This window comes from Phoenix dactylifera, chromosome 2 (assembly GCF_009389715.1).
Source record: "Phoenix dactylifera cultivar Barhee BC4 chromosome 2, palm_55x_up_171113_PBpolish2nd_filt_p, whole genome shotgun sequence".
Taxonomy (NCBI): Eukaryota; Viridiplantae; Streptophyta; class Magnoliopsida; order Arecales; family Arecaceae; genus Phoenix; species Phoenix dactylifera.
The window spans coordinates 4,354,223-4,368,824 of record NC_052393.1 but is presented as its reverse complement, the minus strand read 5'-3'; the positions used below and the strand labels follow the sequence as shown (position 1 = coordinate 4,368,824).

The following is a 14,602-nucleotide window of genomic DNA, read 5'->3' as shown; positions in this document are numbered from 1 at the left end:
CTACTATCAAGGATAACGCAGTGTAATCTTCTCCGTAAGTGGTTACAGTAACCACCCATATTTAATCATGTGGGTCAAAATCCAACAACGTGTCCATCTGTGAGCTACTTCCTCGTGGAATCTCCATTATGTCCCGTTAACCACTGTATATATGTATCTGAGAAGTCATTTGCCAATATATAGAGGAGATTCTGTTCTCGGGTGACGTATTACCAAATTGGTCGAGAGCTTGACTTAGATCTCAAATAATCCCGTGAATGTGTGTGTATATATATATAATTAGAACGGATGATTCGTACAACTTTAATTATGGATACATCAAATAAAATCAAAATACAGTGTCTCTCAAAATGCTCTAGACAGCTTCCTTTTTTCGATCTATAAAACATCTATAGAATAAATGTCCACATATAAGACTATCCAATTTGCAGCCACATTAGTTTATTTGTATACATATTTAGCCCGGACAACCATGCCACTACTAACGATGTTCCAAATATTTTGAAGCATATTTTGAAGCAGGAGATGATATTTATATATATCATCCGTGTACTCTTGAAATCACACACTCTCTCAAATCCGTTACGTTCAACAATCGATAACCTCATCAAGTGTCTCGAAAACATTGGGCGCTGTCCAAATTGGTAACCGTGTGATAGCGAGAATATTCCCTCTCTCGCTATTAGTAATGCCGAAAGAGACCCAGCACGACCACCGGCGGGCGAGGAGTGAGACATTGCTTGGGTTTCTGCTAGGGTTTGTAGGAGCTGATCGATCCATCGGTCATGGGCCTCATGGCGTCGGTGGTTGCTGCTGTGGAGAAGAAGAAGAAGGAGATTCGAGCTTGGGCGGGCGGCACTTCGTGGTGGACGAGACAGTGGCGATCCAGTCAGAGACGATGCCCACAGACGGGTGCTCGGGGTTGTCATTCCTATCCCCACCGTGGGTCTTTGCCGAGGTGCTGAAGTGCTGCAACAACCACCTGGAGAACGCCGCTGACGCCAAGCTCAAGTCTTGGGGCCTGCCCTCCTTCCTCTACGAGCTCCTCTTGGTGAGATCCTTGTGCCTTGTTTTTCTTCTTTCTCTTTTCTGGTTTGGTTTTCTAGGGTGTTAAGGTTTCGATTGGCTCGCTGTTTATGTTCTTTTTTCCCCCTTTTATTTCTGGTCTGGTTTTATAGGGTGAGGGTTTTGATTGGCTCGTTGGTTGTGTCCTTTCTCCCCTTCCAGGTCTTTTGCTTGCGGTTGATTTGTCTGTTTTGTGATCTATTTGAGATTCGGGATGTTTCGTTTTTGAACCGCTATTCATTTAGATGACTTAATTTTACAAGCATATCCGATATTATGGTCAGCTTGTTCTAGGACATAAAAAGGAGCTTTTTGTTGATTAGAAAAATTAATTGGATTGATTTCATTTAAGGTATTTTAATAAATAGAGTTTATTTGTGATGCTCATTCAAAAAAGGAAAAAGAATACTGTGGTCAATCTTACATATAGAGGAGACCAGCTTCGATCTCAAAGAAGTTTATTCAAATTTGCCAAAAAAAGGAAGTTTATTCCAGAGATACCGTGTGGGATGGTGGGAATGAATATGTGATGTCGAAGCGAATATTAAAATCGAATCTTTATGCTAAACTTTAGGGTAATGAATTCTACCATGAATAACTAAGAAACTATTAGATGTTGAGAACTAAAATAAAATAGAATCTGCCATCACCACGATTGTCAACATGTTAAGTCCTGGTAGACTTTGGCCATATCCAAATCCTAAATTTATGTTTTAGATCCAATCCTAAATCCAAATTCTCCAAAGCAATACCCATTTCGGACCCAAAAAAGGGGCATTGGATGGTAACCAGATATCTAGTAAATTACTTTGTTGCACTTTTGGATTGTCTTTTAATTTATTTGATGTATCCAAGTTTTTAGTTCATGAAAAGTCATGGAAAAGAACAATGATATAGAAAATGATAAGAAAACTATACTAAAAGAAGATATTTGTTCAGCTATTGCTTACATTATCAAAATATCGATGCAACCAAAGCTTAGTACAAATGTTATATATGTGCATTGGTACATACATATGTATTGTATTGGTTTGGTTTCAAGTTTTTGAGTATGGATCCAACTAAATCAACACCTGACTAGATAATTTCAAGATCTAAACCTAAAGTATAGTATATTAAGTTTATTTTCGATCTTTTATTTTCGGTCAGCTTCGAATTTAAACCCTAGCCATCATAGAAGTAAACAATACTGACTTTCTAGTTTCGTAAGCGACTAGGACATTAATCGTACATACTTTATCATCAAATAGATTCAAGAGGATGACTTGTTGATATGAGGAACTTCAAATAAAATAGAAAAGTCATGGAAAAGAACAATGATATAGAAAATGATAAGAAAACTATACTAAAAGAAGATATTTGTTCAGCTATTGCTTACATTATCAAAATATCGATGCAACCAAAGCTTAGTACAAATGTTATATATGTGCATTGGTACATACATATGTATTGTATTGGTTTGGTTTCAAGTTTTTGAGTATGGATCCAACTAAATCAACACCTGACTAGATAATTTCAAGATCTAAACCTAAAGTATAGTATATTAAGTTTATTTTCAATCTTTTATTTTCGGTCAGCTTCGAATTTAAACCCTAGCCATCATAGAAGTAAACAATACTGACTTTCTAGTTTCGTAAGCGACTAGGACATTAATCGTACATACTTTATCATCAAATAGATTCAAGAGGATGACTTGTTGATATGAGGAACTTCAAATAAAATAGAAAAGACAATACAAAAAAAGAAAATGAATTAAAATATTTAATATTTAATATTTTCCTGAATTATTTGAATTAATTCTACCGGTATTTCTATGTAGGGAGTTTTTTAAGTCAACCCCTTGGGTGACGCCAGCCTAGATTTATACGGTGATGAGGTGGATCAACCCCCAACAAAAAAGTGCACACACTCACATGCGCAAAATCCATTCCTTGCATTTTGTAAGGAGCAGTGCAATACATAAGGGGGTTTGGATCTAATCTATGCCCCATTTATCACGATATATTTGTGTATTGTGGTTGCTGAGGATGGCAACCTAAAATCTTTCATATTGCTGTAACAATTTGTAATGATAAATGGAGTCCTTTCATATTTGTACCTCAGTGGGCGTCTATCTCCTTATAATTTTAGAAATGTTTACTCATTCTATGTCACTATTATAGTAAATATAAAGGTGAATAAGGTATTGCAATAATGTTCCATACATTTAGTGTTATGTTTTTGCATCCTTTGGTAGTAGCTGAATATGTGGACGAACATTTGAGAAAGTTTATTTACACTTTTAATTTGTTCTCTTAGATTTATTTTTAGCTGTCAATTTATTACCTTTTTCTTTTATTAAGGTTAATTTCTGTTTTAGTTGATTATTTTAGAAATGGGGGATAAGATTAATGATTTTAAATATTATTTAACCACTTGATGGGCCTGATTTTTTGTCACTCTTCTTTTTATGTGGTATTGATCCACATGCTAAAGCAATTATGAATAGTAACCACACATTCCTAAGGGTATCTAGAAAGCTCAATTGTCTAGTTAGAGCTTTCTTTTTCTTAAAATATTGGAGTTTAGTTATTTAAATAGACTTGTAGAAGATGAATGGAATATTAATTTTTTCTTCTCTTTGATGTGATTCCGTATAACAAGCATAAGGGTGGCAACCCTAGGTGAGATTCTTAGCTATCAGGAGTGAGGCCGATACTATCTTTTATTCTTTCTTTTCATGTTAATCTATGTTTTATTTTACTTTATCCTCTTCATGTTTGGTTTTGCTTTCCCTTGTTTTCTACTTATAATTGATCCTAGATTGCTTCTCTATATATGTAAATAACCCACCATGTTTTTATTTCTTCTTGATATTTCTTTTCAGTTGTTCTTCACATAGTTCTTTCCATGTTGTGGAAAAAAGTTAGAATTTTTGATAACTCCGACGAACACTTGGTTTTAGTTATTCAATCATATAAAATTTTCAAAGCTAGTTAGGTTGTAGATTCAGTTGTCCATTGCTCTTGAGCACAAATCCTTTATAATTTTGATAACAGAAAAAACTTTGGTTACTATATCATCTAAACCAGTGGTGAAGGCTTGTTTCAAGTGAAGAAAAAATAAAAGAAAAAGGAAAACAAACAAAACCAAACTTTCAACATTTGCCTAAATTCATGAAAATATAATGAGAAAGGCTTTGAGCCCAGCTTTATATGGCTGGTCCTAGAGCCTAAACCTGCACATCCCATTTGGATTAAAAATGAAAAATCTAGAAATCCCTATTTTACATTCCATCTGGTAAAAACAACTTCCTCCATCACTGTCAGTTTTTTTTTTAAAAAGCAACAATTCCTTATCCCCTGTTTGCTCAATAAAGAGAATGTATCCTTTTCATTTGAACCTTCACATTGAAGGGAAAAGGGGACTAATAGAGAGAGGGGGGGAGAGATCTTTCAATCACATGCGATTATGAAAAAAACATATATGCACGTGCACTGTATTTGCTAGACTCAATGAATGATAGTTGGATTTTACGTGATCTGCAAATAAAATTGGAAACTTATTGATTGGTCGACTCTCATAAGAAGTCCCTCCTCATCTTTTTTTCTCATTCGGTCCACTTGACTTGATGTTTTTTAATTCCCGGTCCCTTTCCACCATACACGGTATACAGTGACATAGCATAAGAGAGGGACCACAAATTAAAGGGTTGCTCAAAGAGCCCTTTTTTTTACATGCAAGTCCACAGTGGGATTGCACGTTCATTGTCCAATAAAATTTCCAAACATCGAACTGGCCATGAACAATATTAGAATTAAAATGGAGGCATGCTATTCCAAAGCAATGGAGGATGGGTATGGATGTCATGTTCTTATCACTAGCTGGGGTGCTTTTGGCTGGAGAGGAACTCCAAGCAGAAGACTTCGCTGCAGTTGTTAGAATACATTAAGTTCCCACTTGCTGAATGGACCAAAGTAGCTTTGGAGAACAAAATGTCTATTATTACACATGTTCTTTCTTTAGTGCCTTGTGATATTGTTGTCATCCTTGGCCTTTTGCATGTATTATCCCTTTCATTTTCTTAATCAAAGCTGGTTAGACTTGCCTGACATTTTTCTCGAAAAAAAGCCCACAATGAGTCTGACGAAAACTTAATTGCTCGAGTTGTCACCTATTAAAACTTGTCATGTAACAAAACAATCATGGGTTGTTAGATAACCCCCTTTATCCTGACCATGCCACCTATGGACCCCTGTCAATAATGATTAATGCCTCAATTTGACATGTTATTATTGCAACTAAACTTCGTGCAATGATACGACAGTGCGCTTGCTTGGATGGTATTATCTGCTGCCTCTTGGATAAGAGGATGGAAGTTTGATTCCGAGTTGTGGCGGCACTTGCCTGGACCCTCATGGGATGAGGTGTGTATGGCTAGAAGGTGGGGATTAGCCACCCCTAGTTTCACAAAAGGAGAAAGGTATGATGGCATGGTGCCTCTCTCTCTCTCTCTCTCGCTCGCTCTCTCTCTCTCTCTCCCTCGGTCGCTCTCTCTCCATGCATAAAGAGCACGATGGTGAAATCTGTTAGTAACCATTTCTTGTTTGTAGCGTCATCCTAGAGACAACTCACCTTGATTTCTAGGAGAGAAAGAAGCCGAACCCTCTCAGGCAGGCTTCTGTTTATCTCCATCTATCGACACATTAGGGAATAAGAATCCTTGGCTTGCCATTTATTTATTTAAGCCTGGACCAAGCTACAGTCAGTACAATATAGTGAAAAAAGTTTGGCCTACCTAGAGTAATTACAGCAACCAATCCTACTCTCCTCATGACTACTAATAAGAAACTCAATACATCCTTTCCCATTTTGCACTGCATTTTTTTATTGTTGGGAAAAGGAAAGTGAAACTCACCCACTAGAGACTCCACTATTGAAGTTCAGCTTGATGATGCCTGGTCATGAGGGTGTTGAAGACACTTGACAAGGTCAAAGATTGGTCAAGTAAGGGAATGTTTTTGGGCAATATCAGCAAGCATGTACATCCTGCTCAGAGCTTATTTTATTCATTGGTGATGACATCATCTTTAAAGCTTTTCCTCTATGTGTTTCTCACTCCAGAACATTGAAAAAGACGTTAAAACTTTTATTACTCATGGCATATCTTTAATTATTACATATTAAAATAATCAAATTTGAGGATGCCCTAATCTGTAGAAAATAGCATTAAAAAATCCCTACTCCCAAGGGTCCCTTGTCTATATAAATAGCTGTCCAAGGGTCCTCATCTCTCTCACCACCACCATTTCAGAGAGAGAAAGCGGCAGAAGAATGAGAGAGAGATACACCCCTTGTTTCTTGCATCTTCTTGAAGGGTTCCTTCCCAATCTTTTTCTAGGGACTAATGGCATCCTCGTCTGCAGCAGCAGGGAAGAAGAACATCATCATCAAGAGCTCAGATGGTGAGGTGTTCGAGGTGGAGGAGGCGGTCGCGAAACAGTCAGCAATGATCCACCAGATGATCGACCTTGGCTGCACGGAGGGGGGCATCCCCATTTCCAATATCACTGGTGACATCCTCACCAAGGCCTTTGAGTATTTGAAGAAGCATGCCGCCGTATGGGGAGGACCTGGAGACTTGGGATGCTGACTACATGAACAGTGTGGACGAAGACACCCTCTGCCATCTCATTTTGGTGAGAGATCTCTATGCCTTCTTTCCTCCTCTTTTTTGTCTTTTGGCTTTCTAGTGTTAGGGTTTTATATGTTTGCTTCTAATGTTCGTTTTTTTGTAAGGGTTTTTAATAAGATGGTGGAGAATGATTTTTAATGTTTTTTGAACTATTAGATTATCTGTTATCTTCTGTGAGAAATCAGATTCCTGTTGTTGTTTTAGAGGAAGAGAGCTTGGATCTGAAATTGATTTGATTTGGAATGGTTAGGGTTTTGAAGAGTTATTGCTTTTTTTTTATACGATTGTAGTGTTCTATAGAACAATTGGATTATGTTTCGTTTTGGAGAGAGAAATCTGTTCTTAATCCGATCTAAATTGAAGTCTAAATTCGCCAGCTATAAGTGGATTTTGATGCAAGATGTTTATGCTAAACTTAAGCGAAAGAGAATCCACGATGAACAACTAGGTACATTTACTTCACGATTTTCAGATTCAGATCTGTGCATTTTAACTGATTTCCCCATTTTTTACATAGCTTCAGAAGAGAGCTTGGATCTGAAATTGATTTGATTTGGAATGGTTAGGGTTTTGAAGAGTTATTGCTTTTTTTTATTGGATTGTAGTATTCTATAGAACAATTGGATTATGTTTAGCTTTGGAGAGAGTAATCTGTTCTTATTCTGATCTAAATTGAAGTCTAAATTCGCCAGCTATAAGTGGATTTTGATGCAAGATGTTTATGCTAAACTTAAGCAAAAGAGAATCCACAAAGAACAACTAGGTACATTTACTTCACGATTTTCAGATTCAGATCTGTGCATTTTAACTGATTTCCCCATTTTTTACATAGCTTCGGTAATTAATCTGCATTATACTTTCACAAGGTATGAGGCCATCAAATGAGACAAATATTAAAAAAGAGAAAGACCATAAATGAAAAGAAAGAACTGCAGAAAAGGAAAAAAATGCCATCTAGTTTTTTTTCCCCTATATTCATAGAACAATCGATGCTTAATTCTACAAACTTGCAGATAGAATGAGGCCATAACTGTTTCGCTTTGTCCTAAATGGTAAAGGCCTTTCTTGATTTGCACCTTAAGTAGGCGGTGTCTGCCCTTGGGGAAGTTTAGAAATGTTAGACCAACCCATTAACACCTGCACTTTGGTATGTTTGCTAGATCTTTTGTTTTGAGATGCTAGCAGCTTTAGTTGCCTTTCTTTGTAATGTAAATTGCTGGGTAATTCTATATTTGGTAGTTGTTGATTGGAAATTTTCACTCTTCTGAATATTTCTGTTTTGAACTCAATAATGCCACACGGTGCTTAGGCCCTAAAAGTCATTTTTTTCCCTTTTCTTTTCTCTTCGTTTCTTCTTTTCATGCATTCCCATGAGCTCTACTGCCACCTCTTTTTTTCATTTTTCTTAATATAGCTATCCTGATTTCTTTTCTAAATTGGTGAAACCAAAGCCAGACACTAGAATCTCTACTTTGGTGTGCGGTGTGCAAATATTATCGGGTCACATTAATTATACATATTCTTTAATATAAGATTCAGTGTGTTCAGTTTTCAATCAAATATATGGTTATTTGTAACAGTGGATTTGACATAAATTTGATTTAGGACAGTCATAGAATAAAATTGAATTCGTGGCATATATGTGGATTTTAACACTATAACTGCATGCTAATTTAAATTGAAACATAATCAACAATGAACAGTTAAGAAACAATTCAAAAAGATCTTTGTAGCGTAGCAGTTTCCTTCCTTTTTCACATAGAATACGACAACACCATGCTTTCTACTTTCACTAGAGGCTCTGCATTGAAGTTGACAAGCTTACTCCTAAAATAACAGTTATGGAGATGATTTAGTGATGTAGGGATTAGCAACTAAAATAAAAAAGAGAAGATAATGAAACCAAAAATATATCTTCTGAAAATCAATGCCAACTCTTCTAATTTGTGGATGAGATGCAAGCTTCACTGTTTCACTTTTGCTGTTCTAAATTCCATATTCCCGTCTTTTATAAGCAATGGGAACTTCATAACAAATTTAGAAAATAGTTGTCCAATGGACTTCACTAATGCATGAAACGTATATTGTAGGTATTATAGCGATGATGCACATACTTGTTCCATGTTTTGCCGTGATTACTGGTATCTGCACTTGGTTGAACATTAGAGCAAGTTTTCCTGACTGTGATCCTTTGTTTTTAGATGCTAGCAGCTCAGTTGACTCAGTAATGGCATGTGAAATGGAAAGTCCTGCAGAACTCTACATTTGGTTGCAATTGTTTGGAATTCTTTATTTTTCCAGGCAACTCTGTGTTGGAAATCTGGGAGGCTCCGTTGACTATATTGCTTCTTTTGCCCTTGCTACCTAAGTCTATTGTCATAGATTCTTTAATATTATACTTATTTGTTTGCTATGATATTTAATAGGACATTCCTTAATCTACTGGGGAATATTTATTTGCAAGATGAACATTCCTATGGGTTGGGTTTCGCAATTGTTTTCACGTGCGCATTCTATGAACAAAGGTGGCTTATGTATGTGTTACTAGCCATGTTTTTAATCTCATTCCTTCATGTGCATCAAAAAATATTTTTAGTAATGAAGATATACAAGTTATTCCATGATATTTTTTTTAATAATACGTTCATGATTTAAGTGTCACATGTTGGTCTCCACATGCTCTGCATTGTGTTCTCGAGTGTTTCTTTACCCTACGCTATAGGGGTTGCAGTGCCTTAAGTTTGGATTGCCAAGTCTGATGGTTATGCTTTCCACATTGTGTTTTTTTTTGGAGAATCCCTTGTTATCTTTTGTTTCAATGCCATTATATGTTCTATATTTAATCGTTCATTCTTTTCCCGATAAAGAACTGCAGTTTTCCTTTTTGTGAGAGATCAAAATTAATACAAGCATGATTGATCTTTGAATTACCAGAAAGCAAGCAGATCAAGATTACACCCTGAATGCTTGTATCTTGTCCTAATCAACCATTTCCCAATAACTTCTCTTTAGAAAGTGTGCGGTCTCTGTTGAATTTGTGATTTCATATTTGTACAGCATGAAATAACATGAACTTTCCTGTACTGATACTCAGGCTGCTGATTTTCTGGGCATAAAGAACCTTCTGGACCTTTGCTGCCAAACAGTGGCTAATATGATCCGTGGAAAGTCTGCTGAGGAGATCAGGCACATGTTCAACATCAAGAATGACTTCAGCCCTGAGGGAGAGGAAGAGATAAAAAGGGAGAATGCGTCTTTCTAGGAGAATTGAGTGGGCATTGGCTGCTGGAAACTAGACTAAATTTAATAAATGTTTATTTGTATTAATGCTAGAGGGTTCATCATTAGTTTGGAACCTTTGCATGGTGCACTTATCTAAGGGTTATATAACTATATAAAGCTGTGCTGCAGCCTGCAGTGAGATATTTTATAAGAAGTTTGTGGGAGGAAACATAATTTAGTTGTTTATCCTGTTCTTCGCACCTCCATATCAAGATAGTGTAATAGAAAGTTCATTTACTTCCGCTATCTTTGGTATAACGCTTCTCTCCTGATATACTGGCACGGGCATCATCACAGTGTGGAAGGAAATATAATTTATTTTATAAGAAGTTGTGTAAGATCAGGGAGGCTCCTTGTGTCAAGATCATGAAAATTAGAATGCCAAGAGTTGCTTCAAAGAGTTGTATTACCTGAATGTGGGAAGTCTGGAAAATCGAAGAAATGTGTGTGTGAGAGAGAGAGAGATGGGTAAACAAGAGGAGAGAGAATTTCTCAAGAAATCGAGGCATGCAAAATTTGAAATATGTTCGAAGAAGTGCATGCCTACAAGCTTGCAAGCTATGGAATGCGCTGTAAATCCAAAAAGTTGTTTATGAATGGAATTTCAAGAAAGATGAGAAAGCATTAGAAATCCGGCAAAAGGCAATTTTGGTTAATATATATTAATGAAAACAAGCTTTTGAAAAGAAAAATCGAAAATGAATTTGCAACAGAAAAAAATTGAGCATGATGAATAAAGAGAAGGATGAAAAGACTACGATGAAAGGAAGAGAAAAAAATGAAATTGCAGAAGAAATTGAAAAATTGATATTTTTGCAAATTTGATTTATGTATCAACTAGTAAAGTGCATGTGTGATGCATTTTGCAATTCGATGCATGTTAACAATCTAAATAGTTCTATTATATTACTTACATGCTTTAATCCATTTTTATGATGTTACTTCAAGGTCCAAAATAATAGCTAATTTTTATCTTTCTACATAAATTCAAATTTTCTGTAGCATTCTTCAACTTTCTAATTTTGAGTTTCCCACTTGGGATTTGCAATCGTCTATTTCTAATTTTATTTAAATGTGAGTCTATAACCACCTAGTCTCTACCTTTATCACATAACTACTTACTTCTTTTTGTCACACGACTTAGAAATGATAAATAGGATAATCTTGTTTTGACATCAGCCAGGACTAGCACATTGCGTGTGCCTGCAGAGGCATTGATGTCTGAAGGTAAACTATGATGTAGTTTTTTTGAAAATGGATCAAAGTGTGAATAAATTATTTATAATTAGAGAGGTGAGATCTTGGATGGTCGCTATTCCCCTATTTTCAAAGTTTGTTATAATTTGTAATCATATGATAAATCCTTTATAATATTTACTTACTTGATGCTCTCTCTCCACTTTGGATATAATACAAAAAAACTAGTCCGAAAGTATAATTTAAATTTTGTAGTGCTACTGTATAAATATCGAAGATCTATCCATCCTCAAACCTAACATCACTCATGATGTGTTTGAATCTTGAAGTCGTTTCACAGGCTTCCTTGGAGCTCTGATAAACCTCTGCTTGGTGGGTGCTGATGTTGTATTTGACAACTTAGTTGCAACATAATCTCTGTGCCACGTATACGTCCATGAGCTACTTCGTCGTCCAGTCTCCGTTGGCAATGACTCTAATGTCACCATATATAAAAATCTTCTGCCAATATGATATATAGAAAGTGCACTGTTCTCACCTGATGTAGATCACTAAAAATCTTGCGATAGATTTCCCATATTAGTCGAGTTTTGATATATTGATTTTAATTATCAGCGTAGATCTAAAATAATCCCAACCTTTCCAAATTTGGCTTCCTTTCAGCCTCAGCCGAGATAGCAGAAATCTGGAGTGCGTTGTCCAAATTGATAACCATGTGATAACGCGAATTGCTCTTCCCGACAACGAGCGGGCGAGGAGCGAGACATCTCTAGGGTTTCTGCTAGGGTTTGCAAGAGTCAATCGATTCGTCAATCATGGCGTCCGTGGCTGCTGCTGCTGCGAAGAAGGAATCAGCTTGAGGAGCATGGACGGGCAGCGCGTCGAGGTGGAGTCGTCCAGTCGGAGACATAGCCCACATGACCGTGGACGGGTCCTCGCCGGCGGGGACCTCGCCAAGGTCCTTGAGTACTGCAGCAAGCACGCCGGGAACTCCGCCGCCGGCGAAGCCGAGCTCAAGGCTTGGGACACCGAGTACGTCAGCATTGCCGCCAACGTCCTCTACGAGCGCCTCCTGGTGAGATCCTTGCGCCATACTCCTCTTTAATCTTCTATTTCTGGGTGTGTTTTTCTAGGGTTAGGGTTTTGATGGTCTCGCTGTTTGTGGTTTTTTTTTCCTCTCTCCCCACCCCCCCCCCCCCCCCCCCCCCCCCCCCCCCCTTTTCAAACCCCTCTAGTTCTGTTTGTGTTTCTCTTTTGGGTACTCACTCTTTAGGGATTTGAGAAGTAGGAATCCATTTTGCTTTAGATCATTGTCAATTTATATTTTTTGCATTGCTAAAGTGAAGATGTCTAAGAGTAGCACCAATATAATTGTGAATAATTTCATGTGATTGTATGCTCTTTCTCCTAGGAGCCATGGTGAGCCATCAATATGTATCATCCAAATTCTCCAAATTTGTCTCAAAATACTGTCAATTTCTGTTTACTGTAGTGCAAGAAGTGAATACATCTAAGAATATTACAACACCAATTTAATTGTGAATAATTTTATGTGATTTCTGTTCTCTCTCAGGAGCCATAATATGATAGTGAGCCATCAACATATAGCATATCCAAACTGTTTGTCCTATAAAGTTCTGCAGGCACAGCTCATGAGGCAAGACGTAGAGCAATGCAAAACTTTCTCCTGCAAAAGGGACCGCCATCTTTCTGGCTCAAGACGTTTTTCTTCTCTCCCAGCGCTTGCAGATAGGAGAGTTGTTTCATGTAGCAAAGCAAGTATTATTGGCTGTTTTGATGGTAGTTTAGGATTTTCTTTTTTTTTCTTTTCAAGACAAACCTTTAAAAGCAATATAAACCAGCATATCATATATTAAACGACAATGTGATGTAATAAATTTACACACCAACTCAAAAATATCTTTATACAATTTATCTGTATACATATGTAATTGTGGTTTAGATTTATTTATTTGACTGCACTATATATATTGGATCTGAATTGATGATATTAAAAAAAATCAGATTTTTATCGATAAAAAATTTGGTCACAAAATATTTTTCTTTTGGAAGCTTTCTTCGGGATGGGGTGGGAAGAGAGCGGTGGTGGAAGGGAGCGACAGAGGGAGTTGGAGGAGGAGGAGGAGGAGAGGGTGGGGGAGACTCTCCACAAGAAGTATTGTCATCAAGAAATAAGTAGCTCTCAACAAGTACTCGAAATTGCTAATTAATCAGTGGCTTGGTTTTCAGAAATGTGCCCTGTAAAAAATTTTATTTAAGCAAATATCTTTTTATTTGCTTCTTCATTCAAATTCTTTACAATCCTAACTGATGGAAGTTTCATTTGCTTGAATGTAGGTGGATAGTCTCTGGCAGCTGGTGATGTTTTTAGATGGGGAACAACATTGTATTTCCAATTTATTTCTTACTGTTGGAGTTATATTTGGTATGCAGCCAAAGCTCTACTTATGCTAAGGCCTGAACACACTACCTATATATCATTGAGATGTTTATTGGGTCATGATATATGTAATAACTCAGGCATCCATTTTAAATACATATTCCATTTTTGCACAACAAGATTATGAAAATCCGTGAGAAGCAATTGGACAAATTATGTGTGCCAATTGCTATTTAGCTAATAAGCTTGTGGATATTGTAGTTCCATCAGTCGTGCTTTTTGATATTGTATATGTATATAAAGCAGTTGTTCGAATCCCTCATGATATGTAACTAAAATAAATTCTTGCTAATGGTAAAAGGTGCGCCCCCTCCCCTCGCCCCTGCAATGATAAAGTAATTCTAGGTAAGTCATATGTCCGCCGCTCTAGAGCATCATAAATCCTTTACAAGCCTGATGGCAGAAAATTTTTATGGTTGCCTTGGCTTATCCTGCCATGGTGGTTATTTCAAATAGAAGGCTTAAAAAAATAAAATAAAAAAAAAAGAAAACAAGGACAAAAAGAACCTTGGCATCTAGGGGAGGGAGGGAAGGAGGGAGGGAGATCATATATCTCCCCCCTATGTTAAAAAAACACATATATGTACGTGTATCGTATTTGCTAGACTCTCTGTATAATAGTTGGAGTCCACATGAAGAAATTAGATTCCTGCCTGCTGATTGGACCAGAGTAGCTTTGGAGAAGAAACCATCTAATACGATGCGTGTTCTTTCGTTATTCCGTTGTAATATTGTTCAAATTGTTGTTTGGATCCTAGACGACCACTGTCCTTGACCTAGGTTTTAATAGGTGACAACTCAAGCAATTTATTTTGGGTCCCATTGGCCATTTGTAGTGGACTTCTTTTAAGAAAATGTGAGGCAATTCTAACTAGCCTTCATTAGGAGAATGAAAGGTACATGTAACCAAATGGTCATGAGCT

The 14,602-nt window shown here is 36.9% G+C and overlaps 1 protein-coding gene and 1 pseudogene across 5 annotated transcripts; both read left to right on the top strand.

The window, feature by feature from the left end:
• The first annotated feature begins 556 nt into the window (after window positions 1–556).
• On the top strand, window positions 557–10,267 carry LOC103719604 (annotated as a pseudogene).
• A 1,161-nt stretch (window positions 10,268–11,428) lies between these two features.
• LOC120105484 lies at window positions 11,429–13,798 on the top strand. 5 transcript variants are annotated; one of them, XM_039118007.1, is made up of 4 exons: window positions 11,429–11,590; window positions 11,882–12,293; window positions 12,792–12,993; window positions 13,577–13,777. In XM_039118007.1, the coding sequence occupies exons 2-4, from the start codon at window positions 12,136–12,138 to the stop codon at window positions 13,691–13,693; spliced, it is 477 nt and encodes a 158-aa protein (XP_038973935.1). In that variant the 5' UTR covers window positions 11,429–11,590; window positions 11,882–12,135; the 3' UTR covers window positions 13,694–13,777. The 5 variants fall into 5 exon arrangements, 4 of the variants coding, with proteins under 4 accessions (XP_038973935.1, XP_038973932.1, XP_038973938.1 ...); XM_039118004.1 differs by lacking the exon at window positions 11,429–11,590 and having other exon boundaries at window positions 11,633–12,293; XM_039118010.1 differs by lacking the exon at window positions 11,429–11,590 and having other exon boundaries at window positions 11,638–12,293; window positions 12,862–12,993.
• Window positions 13,799–14,602: the final 804 nt, after the last annotated feature.

What these genes read in the sequence shown, in the direction of transcription:
- LOC120105484 (XM_039118007.1), top strand. Translation starts at nt 12,136, where the DNA reads ATGACCGTGGACGGGTCCTCGCCGGCGGGGACCTCGCCAAGGTCCTTG. An exon ending in TCCTCTACGAGCGCCTCCTG is followed by an intron (nt 12,294 to 12,791) that starts GTGAGATCCTTG and finishes GTTCTCTCTCAG; the next exon opens with GAGCCATAATATGATAGTGA. An exon ending in GAGTTGTTTCATGTAGCAAA is followed by an intron (nt 12,994 to 13,576) that starts GCAAGTATTATT and finishes GCTTGAATGTAG; the next exon opens with GTGGATAGTCTCTGGCAGCT.